At 23.1% G+C, this 17,059-nt stretch overlaps 3 protein-coding genes across 6 annotated transcripts in view; 2 read left to right on the forward strand and 1 right to left on the reverse strand.

Annotated features, from left to right (window-relative positions):
- The window catches only part of LOC129618573 (nitric oxide synthase), a 199,967-nt gene extending 192,531 nt beyond the window's left edge, over positions 1 to 7,436 (forward strand). For all 4 annotated transcript variants that reach the window (XM_055533403.1, XM_055533406.1, XM_055533404.1 and 1 more), the window contains exons 22-23: positions 5,814 to 5,995; positions 7,248 to 7,436. In XM_055533403.1, the coding sequence (XP_055389378.1) occupies positions 5,814 to 5,924 (111 nt within the window). In that variant the 3' untranslated portion in view covers positions 5,925 to 5,995; positions 7,248 to 7,436. The remainder of the gene's footprint in view (positions 1 to 5,813; positions 5,996 to 7,247) is intronic.
- A 3,618-nt stretch (positions 7,437 to 11,054) lies between these two features.
- Positions 11,055 to 11,775, reverse strand: LOC129618559 (C3 and PZP-like alpha-2-macroglobulin domain-containing protein 8). The gene is made up of 3 exons (XM_055533368.1): positions 11,646 to 11,775; positions 11,360 to 11,474; positions 11,055 to 11,295 (listed from the first exon to the last, which is right to left on the reverse strand). The coding sequence occupies exons 1-3, from the start codon at positions 11,773 to 11,775 to the stop codon at positions 11,055 to 11,057; spliced, it is 486 nt and encodes a 161-aa protein (XP_055389343.1).
- A 1,590-nt stretch (positions 11,776 to 13,365) lies between these two features.
- Positions 13,366 to 14,099, forward strand: LOC129618560 (uncharacterized). The gene is made up of 4 exons (XM_055533370.1): positions 13,366 to 13,414; positions 13,515 to 13,713; positions 13,793 to 14,004; positions 14,074 to 14,099. The coding sequence occupies exons 1-4, from the start codon at positions 13,366 to 13,368 to the stop codon at positions 14,097 to 14,099; spliced, it is 486 nt and encodes a 161-aa protein (XP_055389345.1).
- The last annotated feature ends 2,960 nt before the right edge of the window (positions 14,100 to 17,059 follow it).

Below are 17,059 nucleotides of genomic sequence, written 5' to 3' on the forward strand. Positions count from 1 at the left end.
TTACGATGCACATTTACCAATCTTCCAAAATTCGACTATTCGAGTCGCTAAAACTCGCTTATATAGCTAATAGTTAACAAAATTATGAGCATGAAATTGCTCATTTTCAAGATGAGAAGTAATTTTCTTTATTTTTCTAGTTAATGTGTTCCGAATTCACGTAATCGATTTTTTCGGAAAATTCAGTCACTCTAGCTTTAAAAATAACAATAATTCGATCATTTTTAATTCGGTAATATTTTCATTGGAAATCACTTGGAAACCGGCAATATCATAATCATAGTTATAGTAGTTGTTCAATAGTTATCAATATAGTTAGAAATTTTTGATTTTATTATTGAATTCCCACCTTATAGCCTGATTGATTGCAAATTCTTTGGACGTACATATTAAGCAACTTAACTCTCTTGGATTAACATAAATTGATTGAATCAAATAAAAATTATCATCAGTTCTGTAAAAAATTACAAAATATTAATTTATTTTATTAATTGTAATGATATAGATTTTGCATGTATCAGCACTTTAATATAAATAATTATGGGACACAAATAGAAGCAATTAAACAATATTAGAAAAACTGAAAAATTGCATGTCTGTCTAACACCTTAAGTGCCATCTATAAACAAAGACAACATTTAATTGTCACAATTCCATACTGTTATATTATAGTCTGATCGGTCTGATAAATTTTTTTAAAAATATTTCTTAAATCAAATAGGACAAATTACCAACCATTAACCATTGATTATTTTTTCATTCACTAAAATAAAATTATAGAAGAATATTACATTTTCTTATCACAAATTTAATTCTCGTACAAAAAATTTGTCAAAAAAATAAATTTGAAAAATTTAATTCATTACAATGTTCATGTACGTTTGTTGCAACAATATTGACACGTTTATCAAATAACAATAAATAGAAAAAAAAAAAAAAAGAAAAATAAAAGCAAAAACTACAACGTCCACAAAAATAAAATAAAAAAATTTCAGTAGCAAAAAAAAAATTTCAGACTTCAGAGCTCTAATCGATTCATAATCGATTCTGGTCACGTTTGATAATCGTTCGAATAATTCAAAAGAATAATGTATAAAAAAAAGCAAAATGAAAGTAAAAAATGTAAAAATTATATTTTATAAAATCTACAATACCTTAATACTTAGATTCCACAACATTTTTGTTAAAAGTACCTAAAATACGTTATAAATATGTAAGCTAGCCCTTTCAAATTGACATTTGTGTCAATAGCATTTGCAATCATCCCAAAATACCCAAATTTTCATTAAAAGTTTAATCGTTTTAAGATTAAATTACTCAGGCTGGGCCTAGAAAGTGAAGGTACTTGTAGATTTTGACGATAGGACGAAGAGTAATTGGTTGATCTTTTAGCAGATTTGAGCGAAATACCTGCCGAACCTTTCAAGGTACTCGAATTCACCAAGTCGGCGGAACTTTTTTAGGTTTTGTTCCACACCTAGTTAACGAGCACAATAGATGCTTATATGCTAAACGCGGTTAATTGTTATCTCACCTGTACAATCTACAACATAAGCTAAAATTAATAAAATTAAAAAAAAATTATAATTCACGATATAAATAAAGCTTTCTCCCTGTTTTAGAATTCTTGAATTTTTGAAAAATCTATATGACATGTACAAGAAAAAGGAACATAATGTTATTTAAATAAATTATTATTTCAAACAAGCAAAATAAAAAAAATCAATATCAAGTCTAAATTTTCAAATAAGCTTAAAAAATAAGGAAAATAAAAGATTAATGATCCACAGTAAAATAGATGAGTAACAAAATACATTTGTTTCCATTTCAAGCATGATCAGTTGATCCAGCAGATTTAGAATATACCAACATTTAATAGGAGGAAGAATGCCATTATAGAACTCCGTGTGGAGTGTTTATAAATGACGCTTTATTAAATGAAGTTTATGACGCTTAACAATAAACATTTGCAAACCATTCTCAACGGTTTTCTTATTTTAGTTTGAAACGCCCAAAAGGGACATGGTCATTATTTATAACAAATGCATTCTATTTAATGTTTTATATAAACTAGAGACATTGTAACACTCTAAGTTTTACACTCGTATATATATATCAACTAATATAATAAAGCAGTTATGAGTTATAGCGCTAAACTGAAATGGATGTAGTATGTGATAATAAAAATTATGCCACCGCTAGTATGGCATTCCCAAGTACTAATCCTAAATGGACGAAGTATCCAGTAAAAAAGATTACCGCATTACTACGGCAGCATATTGTACATCGTGACAGTCTACATTAATTCAAATTCAAAATTTAATTCATTTAGTCAGTTCCTTATCCAATATCATTGTTATAACATTGTTTATCCTATTGTTGTTTGGTTAACTTTATGACATAAAAATATAATGTTGTAAATTCATACTTAATTTGTTATGAATTTTCGAAAAGGCAAACAAAAAATTGCAAAAAAATTATTTGTTTCATATTCTTTTTTCCTAATAAATTCTAGTACAAGATACTAAGTTGAAAATCCACGTAAATCATTGATAAACTCAGCATTGGTATATGGGATCGGTGCTAAATACATTTTACACTTTTAGTTTAATGCTCGCCCCTGACCATCAATTTCATATTTTCAATTTTTTATGGTTTTGATTTGGTTTTTTTTTTTTTAAAGTACAATCGTCGCCAAAGTTTATTTATAGACAAAACCAAATGATAAAAAAATCAAAAAAAATGTTTTTTTTTTTTTAAATAAAAATCGATTCAGTATTTAATAGTGACACAAAAGTAAAAATGAATGTGACAATCAAGGTTATAAAATCGTTAAATTAAAGATTTTTCCATTTTGAACATTTTAAGTTTTAGAAAAAAAAAGAAAATTTCGTTGTAAAGAAAATGATTTTTTTTTATTTGTCTAGCTAGATCTAGAAAGATGACAATAAGGTTAAAGGGGAAATGAAAAAATTTAAGAATTTTCCAATAAGTTTTTATGACTTTTTCAAAGACATTCTAGTATTTTTTTTTTTTTTGTAAATTGTGTTCAAGGATAAAAATTTAATAAATGAAATTATGTAATTTGAAATTGTTGTTAATGTAATTACAAATTCGACAAATATGAAGTACATAAATATGATGTGACCGTATAAGTAATGGCCGATTCATAAATTTTTCAAAAACTATCTTCATTGAATGCTAGTAGAACATTGCTCTATCTGTCACTGATGTTGTCCAAGGCTGATTCCATTATTATAGCTTAAAAAATCTTAGAATTGCATCAAACTCGAACGTTTAGCTTTCAGATATCACGTCGCATTACAATACAAGCCGTCTTTAGCTAAATAAAAATGGAAAATTTACAAGGCGAAATATGATTGCCGCTCTTCTGTTTCTCATTAGTCATTTTCTCTAAATATCAAAAAGTAAAGGTATTTTTTGACCAACAATAACCCTAAAATAAAAGCATCAAATTCCTTAAGAAATGTTTCAAATAATTTTTACATAACTATTTTTCGAAATTGGAGGATCAATCGTTAACGCAACTCTAAAATAAGTCTTGTTGAACAATTTTCTAGATTCAAGTTTCTAATTTCATAGATTCTACGAGATCCGGGTTCTATATACAAATACCGATATAGCTTTGATTATTTCTGATTTTTTACATAATTAAGATTCATATGGCAAATAGATAAAATAATTATAATTTGGTAAATGTGAACTTAAAAATCGACTCTTTATCTTTTATTTTAAAATAATATCTTTAAAATAAATTAGCATGTATGACTAGTGATAGAGCAGGCATGTCTTTATTTCAAATATCATATTTTGTCAGCACTCCATTGTTTTTAGAAAGGTTTCCAATAGTTTCTTTAATGAACTATGCTTCGTTTGGTTTCGTAGAAATCACATCTCTTGACTCTTTCTATAGTCAAGAAACATTTGAACTAATTCCCACATTTTCCACTCAAAGTTCATTTATTTTCGTATTAAATGACTCAAGCTATTATTAGAAATTTAAAATATTTTTCCAACATAGACACGTTTTCTTTACGGAATTCGATTCATTTTATATTATTACGGAAACTAAAAATCGATTTTCTAAGGTAAATAAAAACAAAAACCCTGACTGACTTATTTGAATTTTTGCTTATAATATTTCTTTGCTATTTCTTTTTTTACGAACTTTCAATACACATAAATTCTACATATTTTACATATCAATCAAATTAGTGCTTAATCATTATTAAATATGAATATTCTATTGATCTATTCTATAGAAAGAATAATATTATAATAAAAATAGTATTGACATATTTAAAAAAAATCTCAAGTTCTGCTATACTGCCATTTTCTTACTTCTCCATTATGCTTTTGTGTGCTTTCATTACGAAAACAATTGGGATACGATGATGAGTATCCGAAAAATAGCGTAATTTTTTTTTTTTTGGTTTAAATCCAAAGTCATAACACATTCAAAATCAAGGACAATACACAATATGTGAATGTATACGGTTTAAATATCAGAGCCAATTTTTGTTCTACAACAAATTTTGTTTTTGTTGTAGAAAACTAAAATGTTTTCTACATTACGTCTATCTGTGTGTGTGTGTGTGAACAGTGAAAATTTTCCATTATTTAAGTTGATTAAAAAAAAAAATTTATAATCGATTTAATTACCAAAAATAAAAGTAGTAAAAATAAATGAATGTTAACGTATAAAACAAACGAATTTCATGACTTTTTCAATGATTGTTATTGTTTTAAAAGCAGTCGACTAAAACCATAACAGATACATGTTGGATTATATAAATTAATTATTTATATAGATTTGAAAATTAGAAGGCCAAAATATTAACATGGTATTGAAGAAGCAAGTTGTGTAAAGGATACGAGTTTTGTGTATAATAAATATTTTAATACCATTTTTCTTTTAATTTAGTTTTCAAAAATTTTTTCTGTGATAAACGAGAGGGCCTTTGAACTCATAAATTTATTACAAAATTTTAGAATTTAATGAACTGTTATTGAAAATATAATGACATTCAATTTCAAAATTTATTAATTATTCGGGTAGTTTTAAAAAGCCTATGTTTTGAAAGTATGCCTTTATTGTTCTTATATCTCATAAATATTCCTTTGTTGTACAAAGGAATATTTATGATCTTCACAGAAAAAGAGAATTCCACCATGTATATATTCACCATTTCGTGTTGTAGGAGCACAGAGAATAATTAATTTTCAAATAATATTGATCTTTCTGTCTATCTGTCTGGGGACTCTTTTGTATCGAATTTAAATGATTAATTTATATGACAACTTATATCTTAACAAAGCTTGTGGACATAACCGTGTGATCCACTTATAAATCTTTAATAGTGTCTATATAATTCCTGCAAATTTAATAGAACAAATTTAATAGAACAATAGAGAACGAATTTGTACACTTTTCTCCTAAAATATACAAAATTTTTTTATTAAATAAAATTTTTATATTTTATGCTATACACACTGTATATACTTATTTTAATTAACCGAATATATTAAGCGTAAGAATTTTCAATATTAATATTCGCCAAAAAAAAAAAATAATTCTTAAAATTATGAAAAGTAAACAATATTTTTAATTTTAAAATATAAGCACACAAACTGAAAATTTTCCAATATATACAATCAATTACGATCAATTTATTTCCCTAATTATTTTTACATTTACCTATGTATTCAAATAAATTTATCATTACTCATTATATATTATATATAAATTTCTTATAAAATGTATTTGTTTCACCATTCACCCTATAATTTAGGATGAAAATCGTTATCACGAGGATATATTTGGTATAACACTACGTACAGCTGAAATACATAATAAATCTCGTGCAACAGCTAGAATTCGTATGGCATCACAACCGACATAAAGTCATTTATCACTATATTTTATAATATATTACATATTATATGTATAATATTCAGAAACAAGAAAATCTACGTAAGTATATACCTTCAAAATTTATTTCATTTTCTTCTTTTGTTTTGAAAATTTTGTTATACAAAAATCAAAATATGACAAATTGCAAATGTATTACATGTTATCATTAAAAATCTTATTATTTATGATAAACAATGATTAATATTATGTTATTATACAATTTAACATTAAACATTACTGAATGAATGAATCTGAAATATTATTTAGATATATAAAATGTATATGAATTTCAATATGAGCTCGACTAATATTATTTTAGCTTTATAATTTTCTACTTCATAAATTTTCGATTAAAAATCAAAAATTTTATGAAAATATTTTTATTATTATAAAATTTTAATTATTTTTTGTTTATCTATTCATATTTGTGTATCGTGTATTATCCAGCATATAAGATTTTTAGGCTAGGATTTTTTTGTTAGCCGATTTTATGTATGTGACGGGTAATAATTTCTGTGACAATTTTTTAGAAAAGGATTTCCAGATTCGCCGAATTTTCTTAGAAAAAGTTACATTCTTTATTTAGATGTTATACCCCTGCTTTTTATGTCCTAAATTTGACAATTTTTCACTAAATTTTACTATGTCTTAAATTTTTTTTGAAAATCTTGCATTAAGAACAAGAAAAATTTTTAAAATTCCATTAAAATATTTGATATCAAAAATATTTCAAATAATATTGGTAATTATATACTTGTAATAATTCTTCCTGATTTGTTTATTTACGCCTGTGGGAGTTTTGAGCATGTAAGAGTCATTAAGTAAATTGCACACTAAATTTTATTAAATGAAACTTAAATTACTTGTTCTAATCAGATGCAGAGGATAGATTTTTCTCAAAAAAAAAAATATATTTCAGTCACAGTCTTATAAATATCAAATATCATTATTCTATATTATTAACACCAAAGTTTGAAGAATTCCTGCTATTAAGACCTACACACTTACATCTCTTTTAGTTGGAATTCAGCTGAATATAAATTTCCTTTATGCTTTCCTACAAAATATATAAGTTTTTGTTTTTCAAATCTAAAGTCTTTAATTCAAAAGATTGATTTTCAATTTAATTAAAATATTCTTAATCTGTTGCATTTGGTTATAACCTACATTAAACTCAAATTGTAATAAATAACTGAAATTCATCAAAAAATCATAAATCTTGTATAACATTATTTTTTTAATTTTTATAAAAATATTTCAAATTCAATATAAAATTTTATAATATTTTTAATTTCTTTATACAATCGAACAGGTATCATCCTATACATCCTATTTAAACGTTACTTTTAATACAATATAATTATAAATATTTCAAACATGAATATCTACATACATATATATATATATATATATATATATAATTAAATTTATTAAAGAACAAATTTCATTGCACTTATTAAGAACTATTAATATACAAAAAGAAAAAAAATAGTTAGCAAAAACTTATTTTTTCAAATATAGCTATATATATCATAATTATATATATACATATATATATTAGAAATGCTTTATATCACATTTAATTTAATAAAATCTTATTGTCACCCTTTAAAATTAAATCAATTATGTAAGTACTTTAAATTTTTAAATTTCAAAAGCAAATAATGTAAATTAAAATAAAAGCAAATTAAATAATTTTTTTTTTTAATTAATAATTCTATTATATCGAAATTATTAATAAGCATAATTCATAATAAATATTATATGCCATTATTAATAAAAAAAAAATTATATAATCTATATTCAAATTGTATTTAATATAAGTAAAACACATATCTACATTATATAATATACATATGTACTTATACAATATAACACTTTTCTTAAACAATTTGTATATTTAATAATTATATTATTATATTAAATTTTAATAATCGATGATACTTCCAATTATTATAGTCTTATACAATAATTAATAATCAAAAGTAATTTTACATTATATCATAATATAAATCCATAATATAAATGTGATTATTTAAAATCATAATGGAATAATATAATTAGTATACAAAAGCACAATGTAATATTCAAATCACAATATTTACAAAATATCGTATACAAGCTCTAATATTAAAATTGTTTTATTGTTAATCAGCCATTTATTGGAAATTTTAAGAAGATGAATTTTCTTTGATTAATAAAACTGTTATAAATTTATCCGACATCTATCAAATCAAATTATTTTCATTATCAATCTTTTTTGTTTATTTTTTTCCAAAAGTTTTAAGTTTTTGATGTTTTTTTTATTAAATACAAGTAAAATTACATCAAATGTGACAGGATAAAAACATAAATTCGATATTTTGGTTTATACCCAGAAACATTGAATTTGCGATTTTATGTAGCATACAAATGATTTAAAGTAGATGAAATGTCAAACTTATTTCGAAAAACCATGATTTTTATTAATTTTTCCTTATATTCTTGAAAGAATTAAAGAAACAAAGAAAATTCAATTGTGAAATTTTTATTGTAATTTTAAAATTTTGTATAACATTATTTTTAGTACCTAAACTAATTTTTAATCCCTAATATCCATAAACAATTACGGACTTTTGATTACATTGTAGTTTACCTAATCCTTCTGAATTATCAAAAAATATGCGAAATTTTCTTTTATACACTTCAGATAAAAAAATTCGTCTTTTTTTTTTACTTTAAACTGTTATATTAATATTACAATACATTTTTAAAAACTCTTGTGTTGAGGTTTTGGAAAATCAGGTCTTGGAGCTTAGATTCTTAGTTCAATACAAATATAAATAATAATAATTCATTGTAAATATTGTAAACAATAATTATTATATACTTGTACTAATATTGCGATTAACATTATAAAACATACAATATATGTAAATAAATTATATAATGTAGAATGTATATTGATTTTTATTAAATTAAAATAATATTTTAAAACTATATAAAATATCAAAAAATAAATAAAAACAAAAAAAATATATCCTATGTATATTATCAATTTTTATTATAAATAATAAAATGCACAAAACTTTTTTTCAAAATGCAACCAAAAATACAAATAATATACAAAAAAAAAAAATTTTCTCTAAAATATTTCTAAAATTAATAACATAAAATATTTAAAATCTTAAAATTTAACAAAAAAAATTATTATAAATAATGAAAAAAAAAAAAAAACGAATACAAAAAATATTGCTATATATTTTTCATTTCTTTATTAAATTGTATTTTTTTATCTATATTACTAACAACAATTAACTAACTATATAAAAATTAAAAAAATTAAAAAAATATATAACAATTTTAAATAAATTTTATAGAATAAAAAAACATCGAAATTATTTTAAATATAACTATTAAAATTATGAGTAAATTAAAGTTAAACTTTTACATGAAAATTGAAAATTCCTTATTTTTTTTTTTATTTTGTATCGTAACTGTTATACATACGACTTTATATTAGTGTACATTTATATTATACAATTTATTTTGGATAAACAAAAACAAAAATTTATTAATTTAGCAAACAAAATAAATTGCTATAAATTATTTTTCTTATTATTATTATTTTCATTATTATTATTATTATTATTATTATTATTATTATTATTCCTATTATTCTTATTATTGTTATTATACTACTTTAATAGTACTATTACACCAGTATTCGACACACGTATATTATTTTGTATAAAATCAAACAGAAATTTTATTAAATATGTTTTTTTGTAACTGTTATACTAACATTAAAAACTGTTATACGAATTCAATAACTTTTATACTGATATTCTACACATTTCGTTTTACATAAAAGAGTGTCCAGAAAATATTTTTCTATTATACTGTTATACTAATTACAATATTTGTTATATATATACTGGTATTTAACAAATTTTATTTTGTAATAAAATTTATAATTGAACATAATTATTGTATTATATATTATTTACATATATATTATTGTATATTAGCCATATTAATTATGTTACAAATAAAATTTTAATTTTTTGTTTTTATTTTTAATTTTACTTTATATATTACGAGTATAAAATATATATACATAATTATGAATAAAATTTAAAAAAGAATGAGAAAAAATTTAAGAAACAAAAAAAAAAAAAAAACAAAAATTGGTGACTTAAGATGAAAAAATAAATCAATTAAAATTTTATCCTTTATCAAAAAATTTAATTACTATACCATTATTATATTCAAAAAATTAATTAAAAAATACATTTAAAAACAAAACAAAAAAATTTATTATTATCATATTAATTATATCATCATGTACATGTATATATACTTGTACGTGTATAACAATATAAGTATATATATATATATATATATATATTTTAAATTTAATTTTTAAAAATACATTTCAATTAATAATTGTTTAAAATTATTGAATTTTATGAAATTGACAAAAACAAAAAAAATATTAGAAAAAATACAAAAATAAAAATGATTTCTTTTTGTTATATTCGAGAAAAATAAAGTTTTAAAATCATATGAAAACTAAAAAACCGAACTTGCACGTACATCAGAAGGTTTCCTTTAATTCAAATATTTTTTAGAAATTTTTAATTTATTAAATCGCTAGCCATATTTTTATTATAAAGCATATTCTAATTGTAATTGACCGTGCCAACTGTACGATATAATTAAATTTTCTAGCTCGTATATCACTTGACTTAAGGCAATTAAAATTAAAAAAAATCTTCTGCTGTACTGCGCATATTATTATTTTCATTAGATTAAGATTTTTTTTAGATTTATAAGACAAAAGGATGAATAAAAATTTAGAGTTACTTTATTGAATACGAACTACAAAATGCTAGTACAGTACATAAACATACTTTGGTAAGCACGTTAATTATGACTAATTGTATTTTATGAAATAATTGTCTTTATGTCTTTAACAATTTTCACTTATTTATTGAAAAAATAGATGAGTTTATACTGCAGAGTTTTTTTGCGGTAACTTGGTTTCAAAAAATAAAAATATTAAAAAAAATTTTTTCTATATAGATTTTTTATTGTATAGATTGAAAATTAACAATTTTATAAAATATGAATTTTATTAACAACCATCATCATGACAAGCATTACCTTCATTAATAATCCAATATCCGTCACTCCATCTTGTTCTTAATCCAATAAAATTTATTGGAAATATTTGTTCTGTGTGCTGATAAACTAAAAATGGTATAATATCATTTCCTTTGCCTACCATAATTTTACCCTGAAGACTCCATTTTATCCAAAACGGACGATACTCATCTTTATTTAAAAAATCTGGTGTATGACTTTTCACTACTTCACTATAATTTTTTTTTTTTTAAATATTTTACATAATTTATAAAAAAAATTTCATATTTTACTTACATTTTATTCATTTCAATATTACTCTCTTTATTATTGCATTCACCAATTTGAATTAGAATTGTTGGATCTATAAATTGTGGTGAATTGCTAAGAGAAATTAATGCACAATGATAAGCTTTTACCCAAAATTCAAAACAATTTTTCTTTATAACTGGTACATATCTATATTCTATTCTATTTAGTGTTATTATTTCTGAAAAAAATGCAATATTTATATAAATTTTCATAAATTTATTTTATTAATAAATTCTATTTTTATTTCGTATACAATAGGTATAACACTTACGTTCATTTTTCTGGCAGACTGTTAAATCTTTGTCACTCATAGATGCAGGTAAAGTTTGTAAATTTGTAAAGGCTGCATCTATTTTAAATGCAATAGCAAACAAGACCAATAATATTATATAAAAAGACATTTCAATACGAATTATTTAAAATACGAGTATACAATTGTATTCGTTCTTTTCAATTTAGAGTTTAAAACAGAACTATTAAATATTTTAGTTTTATCAAAATGATATTGTGTTTATACGAATATAACATATATACGAATATTTACATACCATATACAAATATGAAGGTCAAGAGCTTTACGCCAATTTAAATTTATGATATACTTTACCCAAACTAAAGGAATTAAAAGATAAGAATTTAAGAAATAAGTATGAGGAACCAAAATAATAAATTGGATATATAAGAATATAATAATGTGGGTGTATTTACGATAAAAAATAAAATTCTAACAAATTACGACTCATAACAGGGTCTTTTTACATATTTCTTATTACTTATTTCAATTCTTCAAATTTTATAAAAAAAATATTTTTTCTTGGTAGCACTACACTAGATAATATTAAAAATATCCACATTTTTGTACATTGCAAAAGTTCGTAAAAATTTGAATTATTAAAAATTTTGGATTTTATTTCAAAAATTTTAAATTGCCCAATATGAGAAACACTTCGGTTTTAATTTATTTGTAATTCCCAAAACATTTGTTGCTATTCTTTAAGAATTCGAAGAATGCTAACAGATTTTATTTACAATTTGTTCTTCTTTGAAGTAAAATGTTTGAGTAATTTGCCAAAAATTTTGAAATTAAATTTTTATTTATTTATAATTTATTTATAATTTTTAAATTTCAACTTTCGGTAATTCTCTTAACACCCTCTTTTCAAATTCTTACGGAAATTCCGAAATTAATAATAAATATAATATGATAAATTCGTTTAAGCACATTTCCTTTCAGCATAATTGAATAAATTAATAAATTCTCATATTAAAATTACTTAACACATTATGTAATAAATAATTATTGAATACGTTCATGAAGAGTCGAACTAAACAGTGTAATTAATTCTATTTACTTAAATGAATCATGAGAAATAATTTACTGACAATTTTTGGCTATTATATAAATTTACCAAAGCTTATAGAGGCAACAACTTGCAATCAGAGATGGGAAAAATTTTTATTTCAATTAATTTTTGCAAAACGGTGAAAATCTTAGCATTTTATAATTTGTAAAACACAACAGCTAATTTTGACTCTAAAAGAGAAAGCCGTAATTTTTTTTGGATTTGTCAAAACTTGCTCAAAGGGTAAGGGGGTTTTGCAGATAGACCTTCTCTTTTAGAAAAATAAATTTCTGCCGAGGCTCTTTTTGATAAACAAAAATTTTAGCTACCCATTTAAATAGTTTGGTAAGCAGAAGAACAAGCAGAGTGAAACTATTAAGTACAATTCCTTTTTGAAAAAATTTCTTTGAAAGTGTGATAAAAAAATTGTTAAAAGTGTGATAACCGAAATTCAATTATACTGATTAAGCACCCTTTTTTACAAAAACCAAAAATTTATTTCGCCAAAAATCATAAAATTATGAATTTAGTTTCAAAATATTATTTGAATAGTAAATGATTAGAAAAATCTTTTCAAAATCATAATGTTTTTTAAAATAATTTTATTTATTCTTTTTGTTGTTTTATTTGATATAAATATTGCTAATGATGATTATAGTAAATGTTTGGAGAAAGTTTCTAGTCCTAGAAGAAGTTAGTAATATTATATTTTTAATACTTATTGTAACTGTACACAAGGTCTATTTAAATTTATTTTCATTAAATAATTTATATGTGTTGTTTCTTTTTTAACTAAGAAATATCAACCAAAGATCCTTATCAATTCCGATATATACCAAATGTAAAGAAAGATCGTTTTGAATTTTGGGTAAAAGCAAAAGCAGATGCTCATATCTCGTTAAGTAATGCCCCTATATTATTAGATCCGAAAGTTGTAATTATAATTGGTGGATGGGATAATACGGGAACTGAAATTAATATTTGGTCTGATGATGTGTAATATAAAATTTAATTTAAATAACAATATAATATATTAATTTTATTATAATTATTTCACATTATAACAAAATTATAGTCACTATCATCAAAGTGTACCAGATCTTTTAAATGAAAATGAATATCGTGGTTTTTGGATTAAATGGAATTATAATGGTAATATTGCAATTGGAAAAAAAGGTGATAGATTTCCATTTATAGCTTATAATAATACGAAACCATTTTTTCCAATAAATTTCATTGGAGTAACATGTCAAAAAGGATATGATGGTTTTTGGATAATTAATGAAGGTAAAAATTTATTATTATTATCAAAACAAAAAAAAATTTACTTAACCGAATAATTTATTTTAAAAACAGACTTGGATTACAAATTCGATGAGTAATAATTAAGTAAAGACGAGTATATCAGAAATTAAGAATATTTTATATATAAAAAAAAATTAAATGATTAGTTTTGGAACGAATTAAAAATTAACAAACAAATTAAATGGGGGAAGTGATTTTTAAAAGTTAAAATAAATAATTTTATTATAAAATCCTTTTTTTATTCTAATTTTAAATAAATTTTTCATATTTATAATTTTGATAATATTTTTTAATTTATATATGAATGAGCACTCTCTCACAGAATTCGAAATTTTCAGTCATCATTTAGACTATACCATGTATATATAACGTAAAAGCTTAGAGTTAAATTCGGTACAAAACTTATTTAACTATTTATATGATATAAGGTAAAAATTTGCTATCTCTATTAATTTCTAGAACCATTGAATTAATTAGAATTAAAACTGTTATACTCGTATTGTTATGATTGTCAGCTACGTAACTCATCTGTGCAATAAATAAGATAAATAAATCTCTTTTAATCTTATAGTGTTATTGGTAAATTTTCAACAAAAAGTTGATACATTTGAAATTAAATTAAAGAAAACCTCTTTGAATTGTTTATATCATTAGAAAAAAATTGTAAATACCTATATAGCTATATTTATGAAATATATTAGGCGTAATATGATTATTAAGTTAAAAAACTTTTAAGCCGGATAACTCAAGATTATGGTGGGCTCACTATCTTACCACTTTAACTCAATGACGCAAGAAACTGGTTCATTGTTCAACAATATCATACACCTGCTTTACACAGGATCGAATAGGTTAAAAAAAAACTCAAGATTTTTAAAATAAAAAAGGGGCAATTTATGATTTCTCGAAAAATTTGTAAACATATTTTTTCAAAAATTTATACAACCTTTCACATAATTAATAAATAATGAGGAAATTTCTATATTACTGCAATATATAGAGAGAGAGTAAAGCAAAAATTAACTTTAACTATTAGAATTTTCAAAAATATTATAAATTCTAACTCTTTAGGATCAAGGTGACAGGTTCAAAACTTCTAACTATTTTTTTTTTTTTTAATTCAATTGTGCAACACTTTGCAAACGTATCTACCGACTAATAAACTTTACGGAAATTTTAAAATTTTTTTAACAATACCAGTTCTGGCATACGAAAATTGTTCTTCATTTTTTAATTCTCTCATTATATAAACTTGCATCTCTTTCCCTTCAATTTATTTAGTTCTCTCTCACAGTAACCATTTAAATATTAAGGGCCTTATCGTCTATCTGGCTATTTTATTCGGAAAGTGTACTTTCATATACAGTCGGATTGTGTATATTGCTTTTTTACTCACTATTTATTCACTTTTAAATCAGAATTCTCAGTATTTTCTAATGCTTGCTTCACTTTTCCAATTAAATTACTCATTTTTTTAATTGGATTTTTGCAATTTTTCTCAAATTTCAGACTAAACTTCTCACTTTCAAAAAAAAAAAAGTGAATAAATTTTGTATGCATTTTGGAAAAACACGAGATACGCAATACTAAATAATTCTTCTCACTCGAAAATTACATTATACAAATATTTGATAGTCACTCACTTTTTTCTCACTTGGCGTGTAAAACAGCGAGATAGACGATCAGGCCCTAAATTTAAAATATAATTACTCTTAATTATTATTGTAATGAAAAATCATTTTTATTATATTAAAAATATTTTCATTAATAAACCCAATTCCAATTCCTAAAACTCAAATTAAAATATTACAAAATAATAAAAATTTCAAAATGAACTTTTGTTCTCATTATATCATATTACGCGCGCAATTTTAAGGCACACGATTTGTAATTTGATTTTAAATTTTATTTTACAAATTTAAAAATTATTAAAAAAACAAATTTTTTTTTTCGTAACAATTCATTTCCCTTTCAATATCCCTTCAATTTTGTTTAAAATTATTACTGTTTTTTATACCCTGCACTTCGTGAAGGGTATATTAACTTTGGTATGGAGTTTGTAACTACTTGAAGGAGTCATCTGCGGTATGGACATATATATATATTCTTGCTCAGCGTAAAATTCTGCGTCGATTTAGACATGTCCGTCTGTCCGTCCGTCCGTCCGTCCGTCCGTCCGTCCGTCCGTCCGTTCGCACGATAACTCAAAAACGAATAATGCAATCGACACCAAACTTTCACAAGTTTTTTTTTTTGTACCAAGGACGAGCCCTATTGTTATTGGACTAATTCGGACAACGGGTTCGGGTAGCTGCCATACAACTCCAAGAGTTTATTTTAAATATTTCAAAAACTAATAAAGCTATAAATATAAAATTTTGTATACATATGTCCAATTATATTCTAAACATGCTCTAAAAATTATAATGGGATAGCTGCACCGGTTCGGGTGGCTGCCATACAACTCCAACAGTAAATTTTTTATATTCGGCAAAATAATAAAGTCAGATTCATGAAACTTGGCAGTCATGTGTCCAATTATAGGTCAAATATATTTCTGAAGTTTTAGAGGAATCGCTTGACAGGTTCGGGTACCTGCCATACAACTCCAGAAGCTAATCTTAAATATTTGGAAAAATAATAAAGTCAGATTCATGAAACTTGGCAGTCATCTGTCCAATTATGGCTCAAATATATTTCTGAAGTTTTGGTGGAATTGCTCGACAGGTTCGAGTAGCTTCTATACAAGTCTAAAAGCTTATTTTAAATATTTGGAAAAATAATAAAGTCAGATTCATGAAACTTGGCAGTTGTGTGTCCGATTATAGATCAGATATATTTGTGAAGTTTTGGTGGAATTGCTTGGCAGGTTCAGGTACTTACCATACAACTCCAAAAGCTAATTTTAAATATTTGGAAATATAATAAAGTCAGATTCATGAAACTTGTCAGTTGTATGTCGAATTATAGGTCACATATATTTCTGAAGTTTTGGTGGAATTGCTTAACAGGTTCAAGTAGATCCCACACAAGTCTA

The sequence above is a fragment of the Condylostylus longicornis genome, unplaced genomic scaffold (assembly GCF_029603195.1).
Source record: "Condylostylus longicornis isolate FDR11 unplaced genomic scaffold, ASM2960319v2 ptg000009l, whole genome shotgun sequence".
Lineage (NCBI taxonomy): Eukaryota > Metazoa > Arthropoda > Insecta > Diptera > Dolichopodidae > Condylostylus > Condylostylus longicornis.